This window comes from Elgaria multicarinata, chromosome 23, assembly GCF_023053635.1.
Source record: "Elgaria multicarinata webbii isolate HBS135686 ecotype San Diego chromosome 23, rElgMul1.1.pri, whole genome shotgun sequence".
Lineage (NCBI taxonomy): Eukaryota > Metazoa > Chordata > Lepidosauria > Squamata > Anguidae > Elgaria > Elgaria multicarinata.
In genome coordinates this window covers 4,506,749-4,523,642 of record NC_086193.1, presented here as the reverse complement: position 1 = coordinate 4,523,642, position 16,894 = coordinate 4,506,749, and the positions used below count along the sequence as shown (strand labels likewise).

The 16,894-nt window shown below is 45.0% G+C and overlaps 1 protein-coding gene across 1 annotated transcript; it reads left to right on the top strand.

Moving 5' to 3' along the window:
* Positions 1-6,281: 6,281 nt before the first annotated feature.
* Positions 6,282-14,246, top strand: LOC134413187 (vomeronasal type-2 receptor 26-like; the record flags this gene model as incomplete). Its single annotated transcript, XM_063147316.1, has 3 exons — positions 6,282-6,572; positions 11,428-11,554; positions 13,492-14,246. Coding segments are annotated over exons 1-3 (1,173 nt in total), but the record flags the coding sequence as incomplete, so codon positions are not given.
* Between the last annotated feature and the right edge of the window lie 2,648 nt (positions 14,247-16,894).

Here is a 16,894-nt window from a genome sequence, read left to right as displayed (position 1 = left end):
TTGCTTAGAAGCGATCTCGGAACGACGTGCGGATTCCCCCCTCACCTTTGGGTCAGGCTCTAGGAGCAGCTACGGAACTTGAAAACCCTCAACAGTTCAGATCCCAAATAACTGAAGGATCAAAACCCATCAAATAAATACATATAAAAATATGCTGTTGGGCCTTTAAGGCAGTGTCAAGAACTGCTGCCCGCTGCCTTTTGACCATTTGCCAGGTGCAGCCAATTTGCTCCCAAATCCGGTTCTTGGTGCAAGCACTTCCTTTTAAGACTCTAAATGATGCATCTCCCAAATAAATGCTGACTATTGCCCCCGAGTGTTGAGATCCTGAAACTGCAGCCTCTCCTGGAAGACACTTCTAGCTCTCACCTGGCCATTGGCTGCTCCTGGGCAGGAAGGAATATAAAGGACTTCCTTTTCCATCTGAGCCTTGCTGGAGCAGTGAGGTCTACTTGGGCTCTGCTATTTTTATTTTCATTTATGGTATTGCTCTCAGTCCTGATCCCTGGTTGTTCTCAGATCCTGGTTTTTGGGTTTAGATCCTTCTTCCGGACTCCTAAGCCATTGCTCAGCTATGAGAACATAAAAGGAACCATGCTGGATTGGACCAAGGGTCCAGCATTCCATTCACACAGTGGCCACCAGTTGTGGACCAAGAAGCCATAAGCAGGACAAAGTGCAAGAGCACCCTCCCATCCATGTTCCCCAGTAACTGGTAGGTGTATTGCCTCTGATATTGGAGGCAGCATATAGCCATCACAACTAGTAGCTGTTGATTGCCTTCAGCTCCAGGAATTTTTCCAACTGCCTGTTTTAAAGCCATCCAAATTGGTGGCCGTCACCACATCTTGTGGTAGCGAATTCCATAGTTTTACTATGCACTGTGTAAAGAAGACCTTCTTTTTATGTGTCCTGTATCTCCCAGCTTCATGGGATGGCCCACATAGATTCATGGGATGACCCTGGGAGGGAAATGTTTTCCTATCCACTTCCTCCGCACCATGCATAATTCCATGCATGTCTATTGGCAAGAATCCTTAAGGCATCTATTTTGCATTTGACTTGATGAATGCCAAGGAAAGAAATCTAGGAAAATAACGTTTTGTTGAGCAACGTGCCAAAAGTGGATTGGCCCATTGTTGGTAATCATAGAGGCTCAGACTACTTTAGCACATAAGGATAAACAGCTAATCAGAGACAAATTTTTTGAAGTAGATTGTCATGAAAATATGTTAAAGCCAATTTCAACCATTTTCCTCCTGGCTCAGCCTGTTCAAAAGAGGACAGCAGGCCTCAGAAATAGCCAACAGATTGGTCACAGATGCAGGAAGGGGTTTCTCTACTGAGTCACAGTAGGGTGACCCTATGAAAAGGAGGACAGGGCTCCTGTATCTTTAACAGTAATCTAGAAAAGGGAATTGCAACAGGTGTCAATTGAAGTGGGTGAAATTCCCTCTTCATCACAATAGTTAAAGCTACACTAGCTATAGTAGAGTGGCCAGATACAAAAGAGGGCAGGGCTTCTGCGGCTTTAACTGTGTTGATGAAGAGAGAATTTCACCCTCTTCAATTGATACCTGCTGCAATTCCCTTTTCTACATTACAGTTAAAGATACAGGAGCCCTGTCCTCCTTTTCATATGGTCACCCTAAGTCACAGGGCCAAACCTAACCTGGGCCCTGCACCTCATTCATGCTGGTATTGACATTTAAAGCCCTAAACGGTTTGGGGCCAGGTTATTTGAAGGAACGCCTCCTCCCATATGTACCTGCCCCGACCCTAAGGTCATCCTCAGGGGTCCTTCTCCGTGAGACCCTGCCAAAGGAAGTGAGGCAGGTGGCTACTAGGAGGAGGGCTTTCTCCGCTGTGGCACCCCGGTTGTGGAATGAGCTCCCCAGAGAGCTCATTCCTGGCACCTACACTGTACTCCTTTCGTCGCCAGTTGAAGACCTTTTTATTTTCTCAGTATTTTAACACTTAATTTCAACTTAAATTTAAATTTTACTGTTTTAACTCTGTATTTTAATTTCATAGCAATTTTGCTGCGTGGTTTTTATCCTGGTTGTGCTTTTTATATTGTATTTTGTATTTGTGCTTTTAACCTGTTGGTTGTCTTACTATGGTTTTAATTTTTGTGAACTGGCCAGAGAGCTTCGGCTATTGGGCGGTATAGAAATGTAATAAATAAATAAATAAATGCAGAGGCATCAACACAGGAGTTCAAATGAGGCAGAGCATGTTGAAGCTTCTGGGGCCTCCCAAATGGTAAATATCAGAGGAGGCAACATGTCATCCTAGGCCTTTGGATTCATCTATCATGGTCCAGTTCTAGCACTTTACCAGACCATCCATCTGAAGATAGAAAGGGGGCAGCTCTACCCATAGAAGGAGGTCATTGTGGCTGTGATGTGAAGGTCATTACTGCAACTGCGAGGCTTAAAAGGGCGACCAGAATTCTTGGAGAAAACCCCTCAGATTAAGAACCTGTGTGAGCTTGCAAAGAATGGCAGCTGTGTCTTACTGAGGGAGGAGGGCCTCTTGATATCTAGTGACATCATCTACCATCATTGCATGAAATATTCTATAGTCCTAGGATGTAAGAAAGTTGGACCCCACTAGATGCCCATAGCTAGTATGCCAAAAGTAGTCTCCCTCCTGAGATGCCTACCCTAAGAGTAGCCACCTCAAAAAGGGTTGTTTGACATCTCTTGGGTTAGAGGTTTTCCGGTCATGGGGCTGGGCCATGATCCACACATCACTTCTCCCTGTTCCTCAAACTGGGGGTTTCCTCATGGCTGAATGTTTCCTCACTGAATGTGAATCAGTCTAAGGTGGAGGTTTAATCGCCATAGGGTGGAGACAATCCCTACTGCAAAGGCTCTGAGGGATATTTTCCTTGCCTCCAAGAAAACTCAGATCACCTGGATGAAGGTGGCCACTGGCCATTACCCTCCCTAAGATCTACAGTGAGACTCTTACCTAGTTGAGGAACAACCCTAGAAGGGTCTTCACAGTTGTCTGTGGGCCTTGCTAGATGAGGCCTTAGCGCGCCTTGAGACCCGGTTTCCCTGCTGTGCGTCCAGATGACGCACAGGGGAATCCGGGCCCAGGTCGCACTGAGGCCTCCTCCAACGCGCCATAAGCAAAGTTGCTTATGGCGCGCCTTTTTCGCAGCCCCGGCCTCAGGCCGGAGCTGCGAAATGTCTAGCTACTTCCATGGCTTTTTGCGGCTACTCGCTTACTCGTGAGTAGCCGCAGAAAGCCGCAGACCTGGCACAGTGCTCATACGAGCGCTGTGCCCATCGTGCGAGGGGGGGGTGTGATCCAGGGGGGGAGATGGGGGAGGAAAGGCCGGACCGGCAGGAGAGGGGAAGGCGGGGGCGACGAACAGGAGATCGCGAGGGAGGGCGGGGGGGCGACGAACAGGAGATCGCGAGGGAGGACGGATGGGTGTGCGAGAAAAATGCAGACAGACCAGGAATGCAGTTATTCTCCATTTCTGCACTGTTATAATTCCATATGGCTGCACCATGGCCAACTCTTCCTCACTTTGTCCTGCCATCATACTTCATCTTGGAGTTAGGAGCTCAGCTTTACATAGGCCCAAGGCTTAAACTTGACAACTAAAGTCAAACCCTTGAGTCCACCTGGCCCATGGACAAAGCAAACATGTTTTCCTGCTCCTGAAATGCAAAGGGAGCCCTGCGCACTGGGGCTGTGGTTCTTTCTCTAGCCTGGAATTATCAAAATGACAGTAATGCTTGAGAAATCCCCTGTGGATTTCCATCCAGAATGTCAATAACCAAGAAATCCAGGGCAAAACATACTTAATGTTCTGAGCCCTTCTATCTGAGGCTGGGGTGGTGTCTGATCACTTGGCGTCTGGTCATTTCTGGCTAAGATCTAATTCCTCTGCTGGGGCCGAAAAAGTCAGCTCTCCTTCAGGTTCTGTTTCGCCATTGACCTAACAAAGGAAGGTCTCTCTCTGTGGCCCTGATGATCTGGTTTCTGCTAGTGTTGCTGCTTTGGATTCTGCCTCAGGCCACCCACAAGATGCTGAGAACCACATGCCTCTTGACCAGAACTTATGAACTGCAAGAAGGTTATTATAAGCCAGGAGATCTCATAGTTGGTGGGAATATACCACTTGGCAATTATTATCCCAGAAAGGGACCAGACTTTCATAGCTTCTCCCCATCACAGGTCTTTGCTTCTCCTTCGTAAGTTTCTCAAAGAGGGATCTGGGATAGATGTTTGTCTACTTTGATTTCAGATCAGAGGGGCGTTTCTGGGGATATGCATTAACGATGCTGTTCATATTCACTATTTCCTGGTTTGATATGTGAATCTTAAAAACTGGCCATGCTTGGCTTCAACCAGTAATGAGAGTCAGAAACTTGAGGTCCTTTTCTGGCTTCATTCTGAGCCAGAGGAGGATCCCCTCTGCCCCTCTCTACCACAATTGATAATGCTATGTGCACAGTCATGCTGGTAACTATTATTTCCAGAGAGTGAGGGAATCAAGTGGTGCTGTTGCATCATTTACTGGTATAAACTGGGAGTCCGGAAGAGGACAATAAGGCTAATGGTACTGGCATTAAGAGCTTTAAGCTAAATTATGCTGCCATTTAGGGGTGGGTGGTTCCCCCCCAATTTTGGCTCCACCCCCTTGCCTTCAGACCTTCTCACTACTGGAACATGCGTCCTCCTCCACAACCGAATTTGTCCTTCGGGCTGAAAGAGTTTCAATTCCCCAGCTGTAGAGTGATCTGCTCAGAATAAACTATTTTCACACCGGGGGCCAGTTGCTTGGTTTGCAAAGTCTTATTCCGAACTGAGCTGGGGAGAAGGCTTGATTTAGCTTCTTCTGACCTGGGGAGCAGAATCGGGCAACTTCTGGCCCTCCAGATGCTTTGGTCTAAAACTCCCATTATCTCTTGCCATTGGCTCTTCTGGCTAGGACTGATGTCCATAACATCTGGTGGGCCACATGTTATCCACCAATAATCTAGAGGCAGTTTGGTGCAAGGAGGGTGGAGGGGCATAGTCAATAATTTGGTTGCATGTTCAGAATTTGGCAATTACTAAGAACTCCATCTCCTTTCACAAGTAGTCTTCATCTAAGCCAGTGATCGGCAGACCGTTGCTCTGGACATACAGGTAGATCTATGGCTGTTCTGCAGTAGTAGAGCAGAATTACACTCTAACAATTTTGTTTAATAATAGCTGCCAAAAAAAATGGTCTCTTCCACCCTAGATTATAATGTTGTATCTATGAGGGGATTTTTACGTGGAAGGACTGTGGGTCACCTTGGAAGGATCTGCATCCTGATAAATGCAACATAAATAATGAAATTGATAACAAATAAATCATCAGTGTAATGAATTAGGTTGCTTATCTAGCAGGGCTCCTCAGATGTTCCTATGAAATGCAGTTATCAAAGTGTTGTGTCTCTGAGTGTCCATAGAACAATTTAAATTTGATTATTATTATTATTATTATTATTATTATTATTATTATTATTATTATTATTATTTATTTATTTATTTATATAGCACCATCAATGTACATGGTGCTGTACAGAGTAAAACAGTAAATAGCAAGACCCTGCCGCATAGGCTTACAATCTAATAAAATCATAGTAAAACAATAAGGAGGGGAAGAGAATGCCAACAGGCACGGGGTAGGGTAAGCAGGCACAGGGGTAGGGTAAAACTAACAGTATAAAGTCTGCACAACATCAAGTTTTAAAAGCTTTAGGAAAAAGAAAAGTTTTTAGTTGAGCTTTAAAAGCTGCGGTTGAACTTGTAGTTCTCAAATGTTCTGGAAGAGCGTTCCAGGCGTAAGGGGCAGCGGAAGAAAACGGACGGAGCCGAGCAAGGGAAGTAGAGGCCCTTGGGCAGGCGAGAAACATGGCATCAGAGCAGCGAAGAGCACGAGCGGGGCAATAGTGTGAGATGAGAGAGGAGAGATAGGAAGGAGCTAGACCGTGAAAAGCTTTGAAGGTTAACAGGAGAAGTTTATATTGGATTCTGAAGTGAATTGGAAGCCAATGAAGAGATTTCAGAAGCGGAGTAACATGGTCAGAGCGGCGAGCCAAGAAGATGATCTTTGCAGCGGAGTGGTGAACAGAAACCAACGGACTGATGTGAGAGGAAGTGTCCATGGTCTTGGTCAAAAAGTTTCTCTTTGTACAAAGAGGGTTCATTGAGAGAGACTTCATTCACAGCAGTTCCATTGGAATCCTCATCCTTCTTCCCAATGTCACTCTCCTTGCAGGATGATATTCAAGTACTACCAGCACATCCTGGCCTTCGTGTTTGCCATCAAGGAGCTCAACAAGGATCCCGCCCTCCTTCCCAACACAACACTCGGCTTCCACATCTATGACCACAGTGGCATCATGAGAAGAATCCACTTGAACAGCCTCTCTCTGCTTTCCACTCGGGGGCAAATGGTTCCCAATTATAAGTGTGACAGGAAAGATCAACTGCTGTCCATTATTGGGAGTCTTGACTCCAAATCCTCAAGGGAGATCGCATCCTTAATGGGCATCTACAAGATCCCACAGGTAAGGGGATTCATCTGGGGAGAAATGTGGGGGCCCTGTAGAGTGAAAGAAAACTGAGATGGACAGGCCAATCTCCTTGAAGAGGGGGTTGCGATGCCAGTGTGTAGTGTGACAGTCCCCAAAATTCTGCTGCAAGAGACTAACAGGAAATTCCTCCCTTCAGCTTGGCTATGGCTTGTTGGAACCTGTTCAGGGAGAGAACAGGGTGTTTCCTTCCTTCTACCGGATTGATCCCAATGAAATTGCTCAGTGTGAGGGTTTAGTCCAGATGCTCCTGCATTTCCACTGGAACTGGATTGGGCTGATTTCCTATACTAGTGACAGAGGTGAACATTTCATCCAGACCCTGACGCCGATGCTCAAGCAGAAGGACATCTGTGTGGCCTTCACAGAAATGATCAGGCCAACGACCCTGCTGGACCTGCAACAAGCAATGTCTGGCTCTAATCCTTGTTCTTGGTCTCAGTCCAAAGTAATTATTGTTTGGGGGGACCCCATGGTTATGCAACAAGTAGCAGAGACGTTGAAGTCTTATGAAAAAATTAACAAGACTCCATTTAAGAAGGTTTGGATCCTGACATCCCATTGGGAAATTGCTGAGAAGAGATCCCACTTGGGCAGGATAACTGAAAAACCGTTCCATGGTGCTTTGCACTTCAGTTTCCACAGAAAGGATCCACCAGAATTCAAAGATTTTCTTCGGGCTTTAGATCCACTACAACCACAAGGAGATGTCTTTCTCCGTTACTGGTGGGGATGGGTATTTCTCTGTAAGTTTCTGAAACCAGGTCAAAGTCCTCAAAGGGGAAGAATTTGTACTGGGAAGGAGAACCTAGAGGACCTGCCAGGTTCTGTTTTTGAAATGAGCATGACCAGTCACAGCAACAGCATCTACAATGCTGTCTGTTCTGTGGGGCATGCGTTACATGCTGCGTCCTCATCTAGATCCAAACATGCAATGACAAGGAAACAGGAGGTACTTCTGAATATTCATCCATGGCAGGTAATGTCCTAATTTAGATCTAGAAATACATAGACAGCACCTTGGAATATTTTCAGTGGTCTGATCCTGGAAGCAAAGGGTAAGCCTGGGAGAACATAAGAATATAAGAAGAGCCCTGCTAGATCAGATGAAAGATCCATCTAGTCTGGCATTCTTCTTACACAATGGCCAACTAGCTGCCTGTGTTAAAGACACAAGCAGGACATGAGTGCAATACCACCCTCCCCACCATGATCCCCAGCAACTGCTGTACATAAGCGCACTGCCTCTGATACTTGAGGAAGCATATAATCCATCTGGATTAGTATCCATTCATAGAATCATAGAATTCATAGAATCATAGAATCACAGAATCATAGAATAGCAGAGTTGGAAGGGGCCTACAAGGCCATCGAGTCCAACCCCCTGCTCAATGCAAGAATCTACCCTAAAGCATCCCTGACAGATGGTTCTCCAGCTGCCTCTTGAAGGCCTCTAGTGTGGGAGAGCCCACAACCTCCCTAGGTAACTGATTCCATTGTCGTACTGCTCTAACAGTCAGGAAGTTTTCCCTGATGTCCAGCTGGAATCTGGCTTCCTTTAACTTGAGCCTGTTATTCCGTGTCCTGCACTCTGGGAGGATCGAGAAGAGATCCTGGCCCTCCTCTGTGTGACAACCTTTTAAGTATTTGAAGAGTGCTATCATGTCTCTCCTCCATCTTCTCTTCTCCAGGCTAAACAGGCCCAGTTCTTTCAGTCTCTTTCCAGACCCCTGATCATCCTCTAGGAATTTGTCTAATCGTCTTTTAAAGCCATCGGAATTTGTGGCTAACTTATAACTGACGGGAATGAATTTCATGGTTTAACTATGCGCTCTGTGAAGAAGTCCTTCTCTTTTAACTCTCCTGAACCCCACCATCAATCAGCTTCATGTGGTGTCCCATTGGGTTCTAGATTACTGGAGAAGGAGAAAAATGTCTCCTTATCAACTTGCTCCACACCATGCGTGATTTTATAACCCTCTATCATGCCCCTCTCACCCACCTCCCCGCTGTCCGTCCCATGCTAAATATTTCCAGATGATGTGACCTTCCCTCACAGGAGAGTTGTTTCAGCCCCTTGTTTATTTTAGTAGACCTTTTCTGCACTTTTCCCACATCTACAATGTCCTTTTCAGGTGTCGTGGCCAGAACTGTGCACAGTCTTCCAAGTGTATTTGCACCATAGGTTTGTACAGGGGTGGTATGATCTTGGTATTTTTATTTTTGATTCCTTTGCAAATTATGTATTGCATGGAATTTGCCTTTTTTACTGCCACCATACACAGTGTTGACATTTTCATCAAGCTGTCCACCACAACCTCAAGATCACTTACCTGGTCAGTGAAAAATAGCTGAGATCCCATCAATGTATACATGAAGTTGGGATTTTTTTGTCACAACATGCTTCGCCTTACACTTGCTTTTATTGAACTGCATTTGCTGTTTTGATGCCTTTTCTTCCAGTTTGGAGAGACAGTTTTGGAACTCTTCACAATCTCTTTTTGCTTTAACCATCTCAGATAGTTTGGAGTTATCAGCAAACTTGGCCACTTCACTGCTCACTCCTAATTCCAGATCATTTATGAACAAGTTAAAGAGCATTGGTCCCAACGCATATCCCTGTTGGACCCCACTATTTGCATCCCTACATTAGGAGAATGTACCATTTATTCCTACTCTCTGCTTTCTGTTCTTTAACCATTTACTGATCCATAAGAGGACCTCTCCTCTTACTCCATGACTGCTAACTTTGCTCAAGAGACTTTGGTGAGGGACTTTCTCAAAAGCCTTTGTAATTCCAAATAAATAGTGTCTACTGCATCACCCTGTCCATATGTTTATTGACGCTTGCAAAGAACTCTAAAATGTTAGTGAGACATGTGTTACCTTTGCAGAAGCCATGTTGATTGGTTTTTTCCCCCAGAAGCGCTTGTCCTTCTATATGCCTACTAATATTATATTTAATAATGCTTTCAACCATTTTACTTGGGAAAGTTATTAAGCTAACTGGTCTGAAATTGTCCGGATCCCCACTCCCCCTTTGTTAAAAAATGGCCTTACAATGCCAGTTCTCCAGGCCTCTGAAACAAGATAGGCTGATCTTAGGGATATGTTACATAGTTTTGTTAGAATATTAGCAATTTCACATTTGAATTCTTTAGGATCGATGCTATCTGGTTCCAGTGATTTATTAGCTTTCAGTTTGTCAATAAGGTTGAGAACTACATATTTTGTGACCACCATTTGCCTCAGTTCCTCAGACTCCCTTCCTGAAAACATCAAGAATATTCTTTCATGACAATCATTTCTCTTAAAGAGCATTAATAAGTAAGTGGTAGAAGAGACTTATAATTACATATTTACAAGTGTAGATATAGAAGAGTGTGGGATCAGGCAAGTCCCCACCCCGAAACACATTGTTCTAGTCTATGAAGAAGATGGGTTGTCCCTGCACCCATGTACCTTCTTGTAAGACAGCTGAAGACCCTCAGATGTTGGTCTCCTTGCTTCTATGAGAAATCTCCCTCTAGATCCAACTAAAAGATCTGAGAGTCCATTGCAGCAAGTGGACAACAGCGCCCCCTCCCCCAGAAACCACTGGGAGCAAATTCAAGCATATAGTATTCAATGAATATGGAGCTTAAGTATTAAACTAGATGAAAAATTGTCTATTAACTTAATGGCAGTCAGAGTATGTTAGAAGGCACCAGAACTTCAACACATGGGTATGTTCTTAGTCTCTCTTCCATTTCAGATTCTTGCATCTTTGAGGAACGTCCGATTTAACAACAGTGCTGGAGATGAAGTCTCTTTTTATAAAAAGAGCGAGAGATATAATATTGCAAACTGGATTTTCTTCCCAAATGGGACTTTCGATCCTGTGAAAGTTGGATGGATAGACCCAGGGGCGCCCCCTGGCCAAGACTTCACCATTCAGTCTGATACAATTGTGTGGGCTACAGAGGTGGGGTTAAAACGAATGTTCTGGGCTCATGGGGGTATTAAAGCATATTGCAGATCTGTCCTTTGAGAACAGAAGTTATCTTTGTAGATGAGACCAAAAGCCTATTGATTATAAGGATGGGTTATTGTCTGGTGGTAAAGAACCATCTTTGTGTGCTAATGCAACAGATTTGGTCTCCAGGATCTCAAGAACTTTTAAAGTTGGTGCTGCCTGTCAATGCAGACAATACTGGACTGGTTGAACTGCAATTTCCAAATTTTCAGTTTCTGTCTCAGAATATATATGTTTTGAGCTTTAATTATAATGGTTCTAAGTTAGGGTGACCATATTTGGGAAACCAAAAAAGAGGACACCTAGTGTGTGTGTGTGTGTGGAAGCAGCTTTCTGAGTCCTGCAGAAAGTACGTTATTCCCCCGCCACCTTAAAGAACCCGATTGGAGTGGAGGAGGGGAAAGGATTTCATTCTGCACCACCACCATCCACTCCAATTGGGGCCTTTTCTATAATGTCCAGGAATGACCCACTTTCCCCTTTAAGACCTCAATTGGAGCTCGGGGTGGGGGAATGATGTGCCTCAAGAAAGCATGTCACTCCCTCCTGCCATGCTAATGGCAGCCTTAAAGAGGAAGGTGTGTCATTCCAGGACATTATTGAAAATTATTGAAAATCCCCCCTGACACCATGGAAAGAACAAAAACCAGGACAAATCCGGGGAAATCCTGACAGTTGGTCACCCTATTCTAAGTAATTTGAAGGTATCTTCGCAATATCTGTAATGGGGAATGCCATTGAGTAACTCTGCTTCCTGTTTAGTGCAATTTCGGTAATCTGGAAATCCTCAACTGGTGTTCAACTCTTTCCGTTTAGAAGGCACCATTTGGAAGGTGTGTGAAAAGGTGCTCTCCGGGGCAGCAGAGAAAAGTTCCAGAGGGAAATCCACTTTGTTGCTACAGATGTGATCGTTGTCCAGAAGGGACAATTTCTAACCAGACAGGTACCTCAAAGTTGAGAACCATAGAAAAGTGCAGAGCATACTGGAGTCAATTGAATCATAGAATCATAGAGAGTTGGAAGGGGCCTACAAGGCCATCGAGTCCAACCCCCTGCTCAATGCAGGAATCCACCCTAAAGCATCCCTGACAGATGCTTGTCCAGCTGCCTCTTGAAGGCCTCTAGTGTGGGAGAGCCCACAACCTTCCTAGGTCACTGGTTCCGTTGTCGTACTGCTCTAACAGTCAGGAAGTTTTTCCTGATGTCCAGCCGGAATCTGGCTTCCTGTAACTTGAGCCTGTTATTCCGTGTCCTGCACTCTGGGAGGATCGAGAAGAGATCCTGGCCCTCCTCTGTGGGACAACCTTTCAAGTATTTGAAGAGTGCAATCATGTCTCCCCTCAATCTTCTCCACGCTAAACATGCCCAGTTGTTTCAGTCTCAAAGAATCATAGAATTCTTTGATTCTATGGAAGGGGCCTATAAGGCCATCAAGTCCACCCCCCTGCCCAATGCAGGAATCCACCCTAAAGCATCCCTGACAGATGCTTGTCCAGCTGCCTCTTGAAGGCCTCTAGTGTGGGAGAGCCCACAACCTCTCTAGGTAACTGAGAGAAGGGGAAGATCATAGACAAAGAGAAGAGACTGTTATTTCCCCAAAGAATACTTTTTTTTTTTTAATGCTGGGCCAAATCCTGTCCCCCTATTTTCAGGAACTCTCTCTCTCTTTCTGCAAAAGAGGCATGTTTTTTTTTCTGCTTCTTTCACAGGGAGGGGAGAAATTCAGAGAATTTTTCTCCTTGGGGAGGGGGAAAGGGTTTCCACATATCTTTTTTTTAGTGTAGCTGGTTGCTAAGGGGGCCTTCTTCCTATTTTTTAGGTTTGTTTTTTTTAAACCCACCTTCTTCCCTTGGTATTTGGAGGGGCCCAATAGTTCTTAGTGAATGCCTTTTGGAGACCTTGTGACCTCGTCTTCTCCAGTAAGCATCCAGGAAGAACTCCCGGGCTCCTGAAAATGCCAGGTGTGTTTTAAAAAAAATTTAAAAGGAAGAAACAAGACCCCCATCAGCAACCAGCTACACTCAAAAACAGGTATGTGGAAACCCTGTCCCCGTCCACAAGGAGAAAATTCTCTGAAATGTTCACCTCTCCCAGCCTGCTTTGCCTGAGTTTTCATTCCTCCTCGCACACACAAAATGCCAAAAATGGAATGAAATTCTCAGCACAGCACTAATATTTTTCTATCAATTCCATTTTGGGTGGAAAGCCTTGGGTGTTTTTTTACTTGTTTGCAAAATGTTCACAGTAGCCTGAAGAAATCTTCTACTTAAATAGTGATAATAATAATAAATGCCAGTAAATTAATAAAATTCCCAAGTGCAGAATCCGTTGGGCATTCTTCCATATTCTTCCATCTTTGAAAGAGTGTGTTCCCAACTTTGCTGATGATGTCACCAATAGGCAAAAGCTGATCCTGGCACCTGGTTGGTCATCCTTGTAACAATTGGAGCATCATACCTCGTGTTACAAACAGATTGCTTCTCCAACCCTATAATGTTTTCTGCAATTTAGAAATCTGAGGAAATGACAGGGAGTAATCTCTTCATTTGTTTGCTCACTGGGAAGGCACTGCAGGTGATTGATGGGGTTTCAGTTCATACACTTCCCCAATTTTCATTTCTAATGACAGAATTTGAGTTTTTCTTCTTTGCAGAATACTGAACATGAGTCTGGTACAGGGGTAAGGGGCATCAGCTGAAGAATTATTTCAAACCTTGTTCTGACTCTGGCCTTATGAATGAGAAAATAATAAAAGTGAAGTTATCTCCTGAGGTGCAAGGATAAGCTAAAGAATGAATTTTTCTTTAGCACCCACAGAACAGGCGCCCACAGAAAAAATCATTTGTGTCACATATTTATGATACTTATGGTACCTTCCAGATGCAGATCAGTGTGACCTGTGCCCAGAAGATCAACACCCAAACAGGAACCAAGACCATTGTATCTCTAAAAAGATCCACTTCCTTTCCTATCAAGAGACATTGGGGTCGATTTTAGCTTCTCTGGTTGTTTTCCTCTCTCTGATCACATCTCTAGTACTTGCAACCTTCATTAAACACTGTGACACACCAATCGTCAAAGCCAACAACCGAGACCTCAGCTACATCCTCCTCATCTCCCTCCTGCTCTGCTTCCTCTGCTCTTTCTTATTCATCGGTCAACCCAAAAAGGTCACCTGTCTTCTGCGACAAACTGCTTTTGGTATCACCTTCTCTGTTGCTGTTTCTTCTGTATTGGCAAAAACTGTGACAGTGGTTCTGGCCTTCATGGCCACCAAGCCAGGAAACATGGTACGAAAACTCTTGGGAAGACAACTGACAAACTCCATTGTCCTGGTCTGTCCCCTCATCCAAGCAATAGTCTGTTCTGGCTGGCTGGTAACCTCTCCTCCATTCCCAAACTTGGACTTCCATTCCCTGGCTGGACAGATCATAGTGGAATGTAATGAAGGATCGGTCACCATGTTTTACACTGTCCTGGGTTACATGGCCTTCCTGTCTCTCACCAGCTTCTTGGTAGCTTTCCTAGCAAGGAAATTGCCTGACAGCTTCAATGAAGCCAAGTTCATCACCTTCAGCATGTTGGTGTTTTGCAGCGTTTGGGTCTCCTTTGTGCCAACCTACCTGAGCACCAAGGGGAAGTCCATGGTGGCTGTGGAGGTCTTCTCCATCTTGGCCTCTGGTGCTGGTCTCCTGGGCTGCATCTTCTTCCCCAAATGCTACATTATTGTGCTGAGGCCCAATCTGAACTGTAAAGATCACCTAATAAAGAGAAAGAAACTTTGAGTACAATATATTGTTGTTGCTTTTTTAAAAAATAAAAATAAAAAATCTTGCTAATTCATTTTTCAGCCAATCAGTTACAATTCACTATGCTAGTCATTCTTACAGGATGTATTGTTTTATTTTAAAATTAAAAACTTCTAGTCAAGTTCTGTGTTCCTGAATATTTTTCTACTGCCTGGGTGGAATAGTGTTTTGTTTGTTAGCTTAAAGGTATGGAAAGCCATAATATTTTTATGGCTTTCAGATTGGTCTAAGTGATCAATTGAGGGTACCTTACAGCCCAAAGACTCTGAGTGCAAAAAAGAGATACAGGGCTCCTCTCAATGAGTGATTTATTTTACACTCATGATTGGCCACTCATGAAAGTTTGTAAGTCTTTTAAATGACGCCGTAAATGACCAGGACATCTCCCATGGCATCCATTGGAAATCCCATCATGAAAAGAACCACTTTTAAAGTGGCAACAACTGAAAAAAAAAGGAATCTTCTGCCATTAGATGGTGCTGTCTCAATAGAAGTGAACAGAGCATGCTTAGAGGGGATATATTCAATTAAAAATGTAATAAATAAATAAATAAATAAATAAATAAAAGTCCTTCCTTTCATCTACCCTGAATTTCCCACCATTCAGGTCTATGGGATGACCCCATTGGGTTCTAGTATTATGGGAGAGGGAGAAAAATGTCTCTCCACACAAACGAACAAACAAGAAGAAGACATGTTCTACAATCGCCAAAATTAAAAGGGGGGAAAAAAACTGATATAAAATAAAGAGCTTGGTCAGGAGCACTCAGGCAACATCCTCCTGTTCTGGGGCCCCTAGTAATTGTGCAAGTGAATTGTGTAAGTCAAGATTCTACAGTACCTATTCACACTCTTCCTTGTCATAAGTGCCATGCTGGATCAGACCAAGGGTCCATCTAGTCCAGCAATCTGATCACACAGTGGCCTACTAGACATTGGCCAAGGACCAAGAAAGCAGGACATGGTGCAACAGCACCCTCCCGCCCATGTTCCCCAGCAACTGGTGCACACAGGCTTACTGCCTCGAATACCAGAGATAGCACACAACCATCAGGGCTAGTTGTCAGTTCGCAATTTATCGGTAAATGATTAAAGTGCCATATAGCTTTTGCTGGTCCCAGGCACTCTGTCCTCTCATTCTGTTGTAGAGACATTCCTCTAACCCTTCCATCTTCAAATTAATGCCATAGCAAGGCCAAGCAGCTCTTTCTGCTGAGGACTGAGGCCGTAGCTAGACCTAAGGTTTATCCCTGGATTGTCCAGGGGTCAAACCTGTTCATCTAGGTGACACACAGGGGATCCAGTGCTCAGGCAGGGGCGAACCCTGGATGGTCCCAGGATAAACCTTAGGTCTAGCTGTGGCCTGAGACTTCCATAGCTCCACCCAGGACTCAGCTGCAAAACATCAGAAGACCTCCTCGTAAGGAGCTGTGAGGGCTATCACACAGCAATAGCTCTGGCTTGTCTCTTGACACTGCCACTCTCAGGGTCCAGGTGGTCCCCCAGTGTCCACCTAGAGGTAGAACTCTTCTCCTGAATGAACCCACCGACATCACCACCAAAGGCAAAGGCTCCTCCTGTTCCATCTCCTGGTCTGGGAATGAACTGCTTCTCACTGTGATTTCAATCTGGAAGCTCTAGCTCTTCCTCTGAAGAGGCTATCTCCACCAAAGACTATGACAATTTTGGGTTTGGGTCCTCAGCTTTGCAGAGGCCCAAGGGCAGAACCTGACAGCTAGAGTCAAATCCACATACTTAAGGGTGAAATGGTAGCTAAGAAGTAGGCTTCCATGGTAGCTGTGATAACGTGATTCCTCCTGGGCTCAGTTGCATTTAAGTTGATACTCATGCCACATGTGTCTCTATTCCACAATGAGACTAGGGGGGATTCCACACGTCGTACTGAGGGCGCTTCCATGCGCCCCCAGTGCGACCCCAAAGCGATCGTGTAGCTTTCCTGGAGAAGAGACGAGGAAGAGGCGTCCTTGCTGCCGCCGCCGCCACCCACCTACTTCCTCGCCGGCTGGGTCGGAGAGCTCGGCGGAAGAAGGAGCCGTGCTCTCCGACCCAGCCGGCGAGGAGGTAGGTGGGTGGCAGCGGTGGCAAGGACGCCTCTTCCTTGTCTCTTCTCCAGGCAAGCTACACGATCGCTTTGGGGTCGCACTGGGGGCGTATGGAAGCGCCCTCAGTACGACGTGTAGAATCCCCCTAGGGCATTGGCAAGCATGCCTGCCATACCAAAACAAAACTCCCTTAATGCTTTCAGGAATTCCTCATATTCCATCGTCCTTTTGGAGCAGGCCATCCTAATGGGTCTTGCACCCCTGGCAAGCCATTATAATTGCAGGAAGACCAGTCATTTTATCCAGACTGGGTTAATGAGCATTGCCCCAAACCTGGAGTCATTCTTGGATTTAGGTGTGCAGATTGACACAGGTCAAAGGGCAGAACTTGACAACTAAAAGCACAGTTCA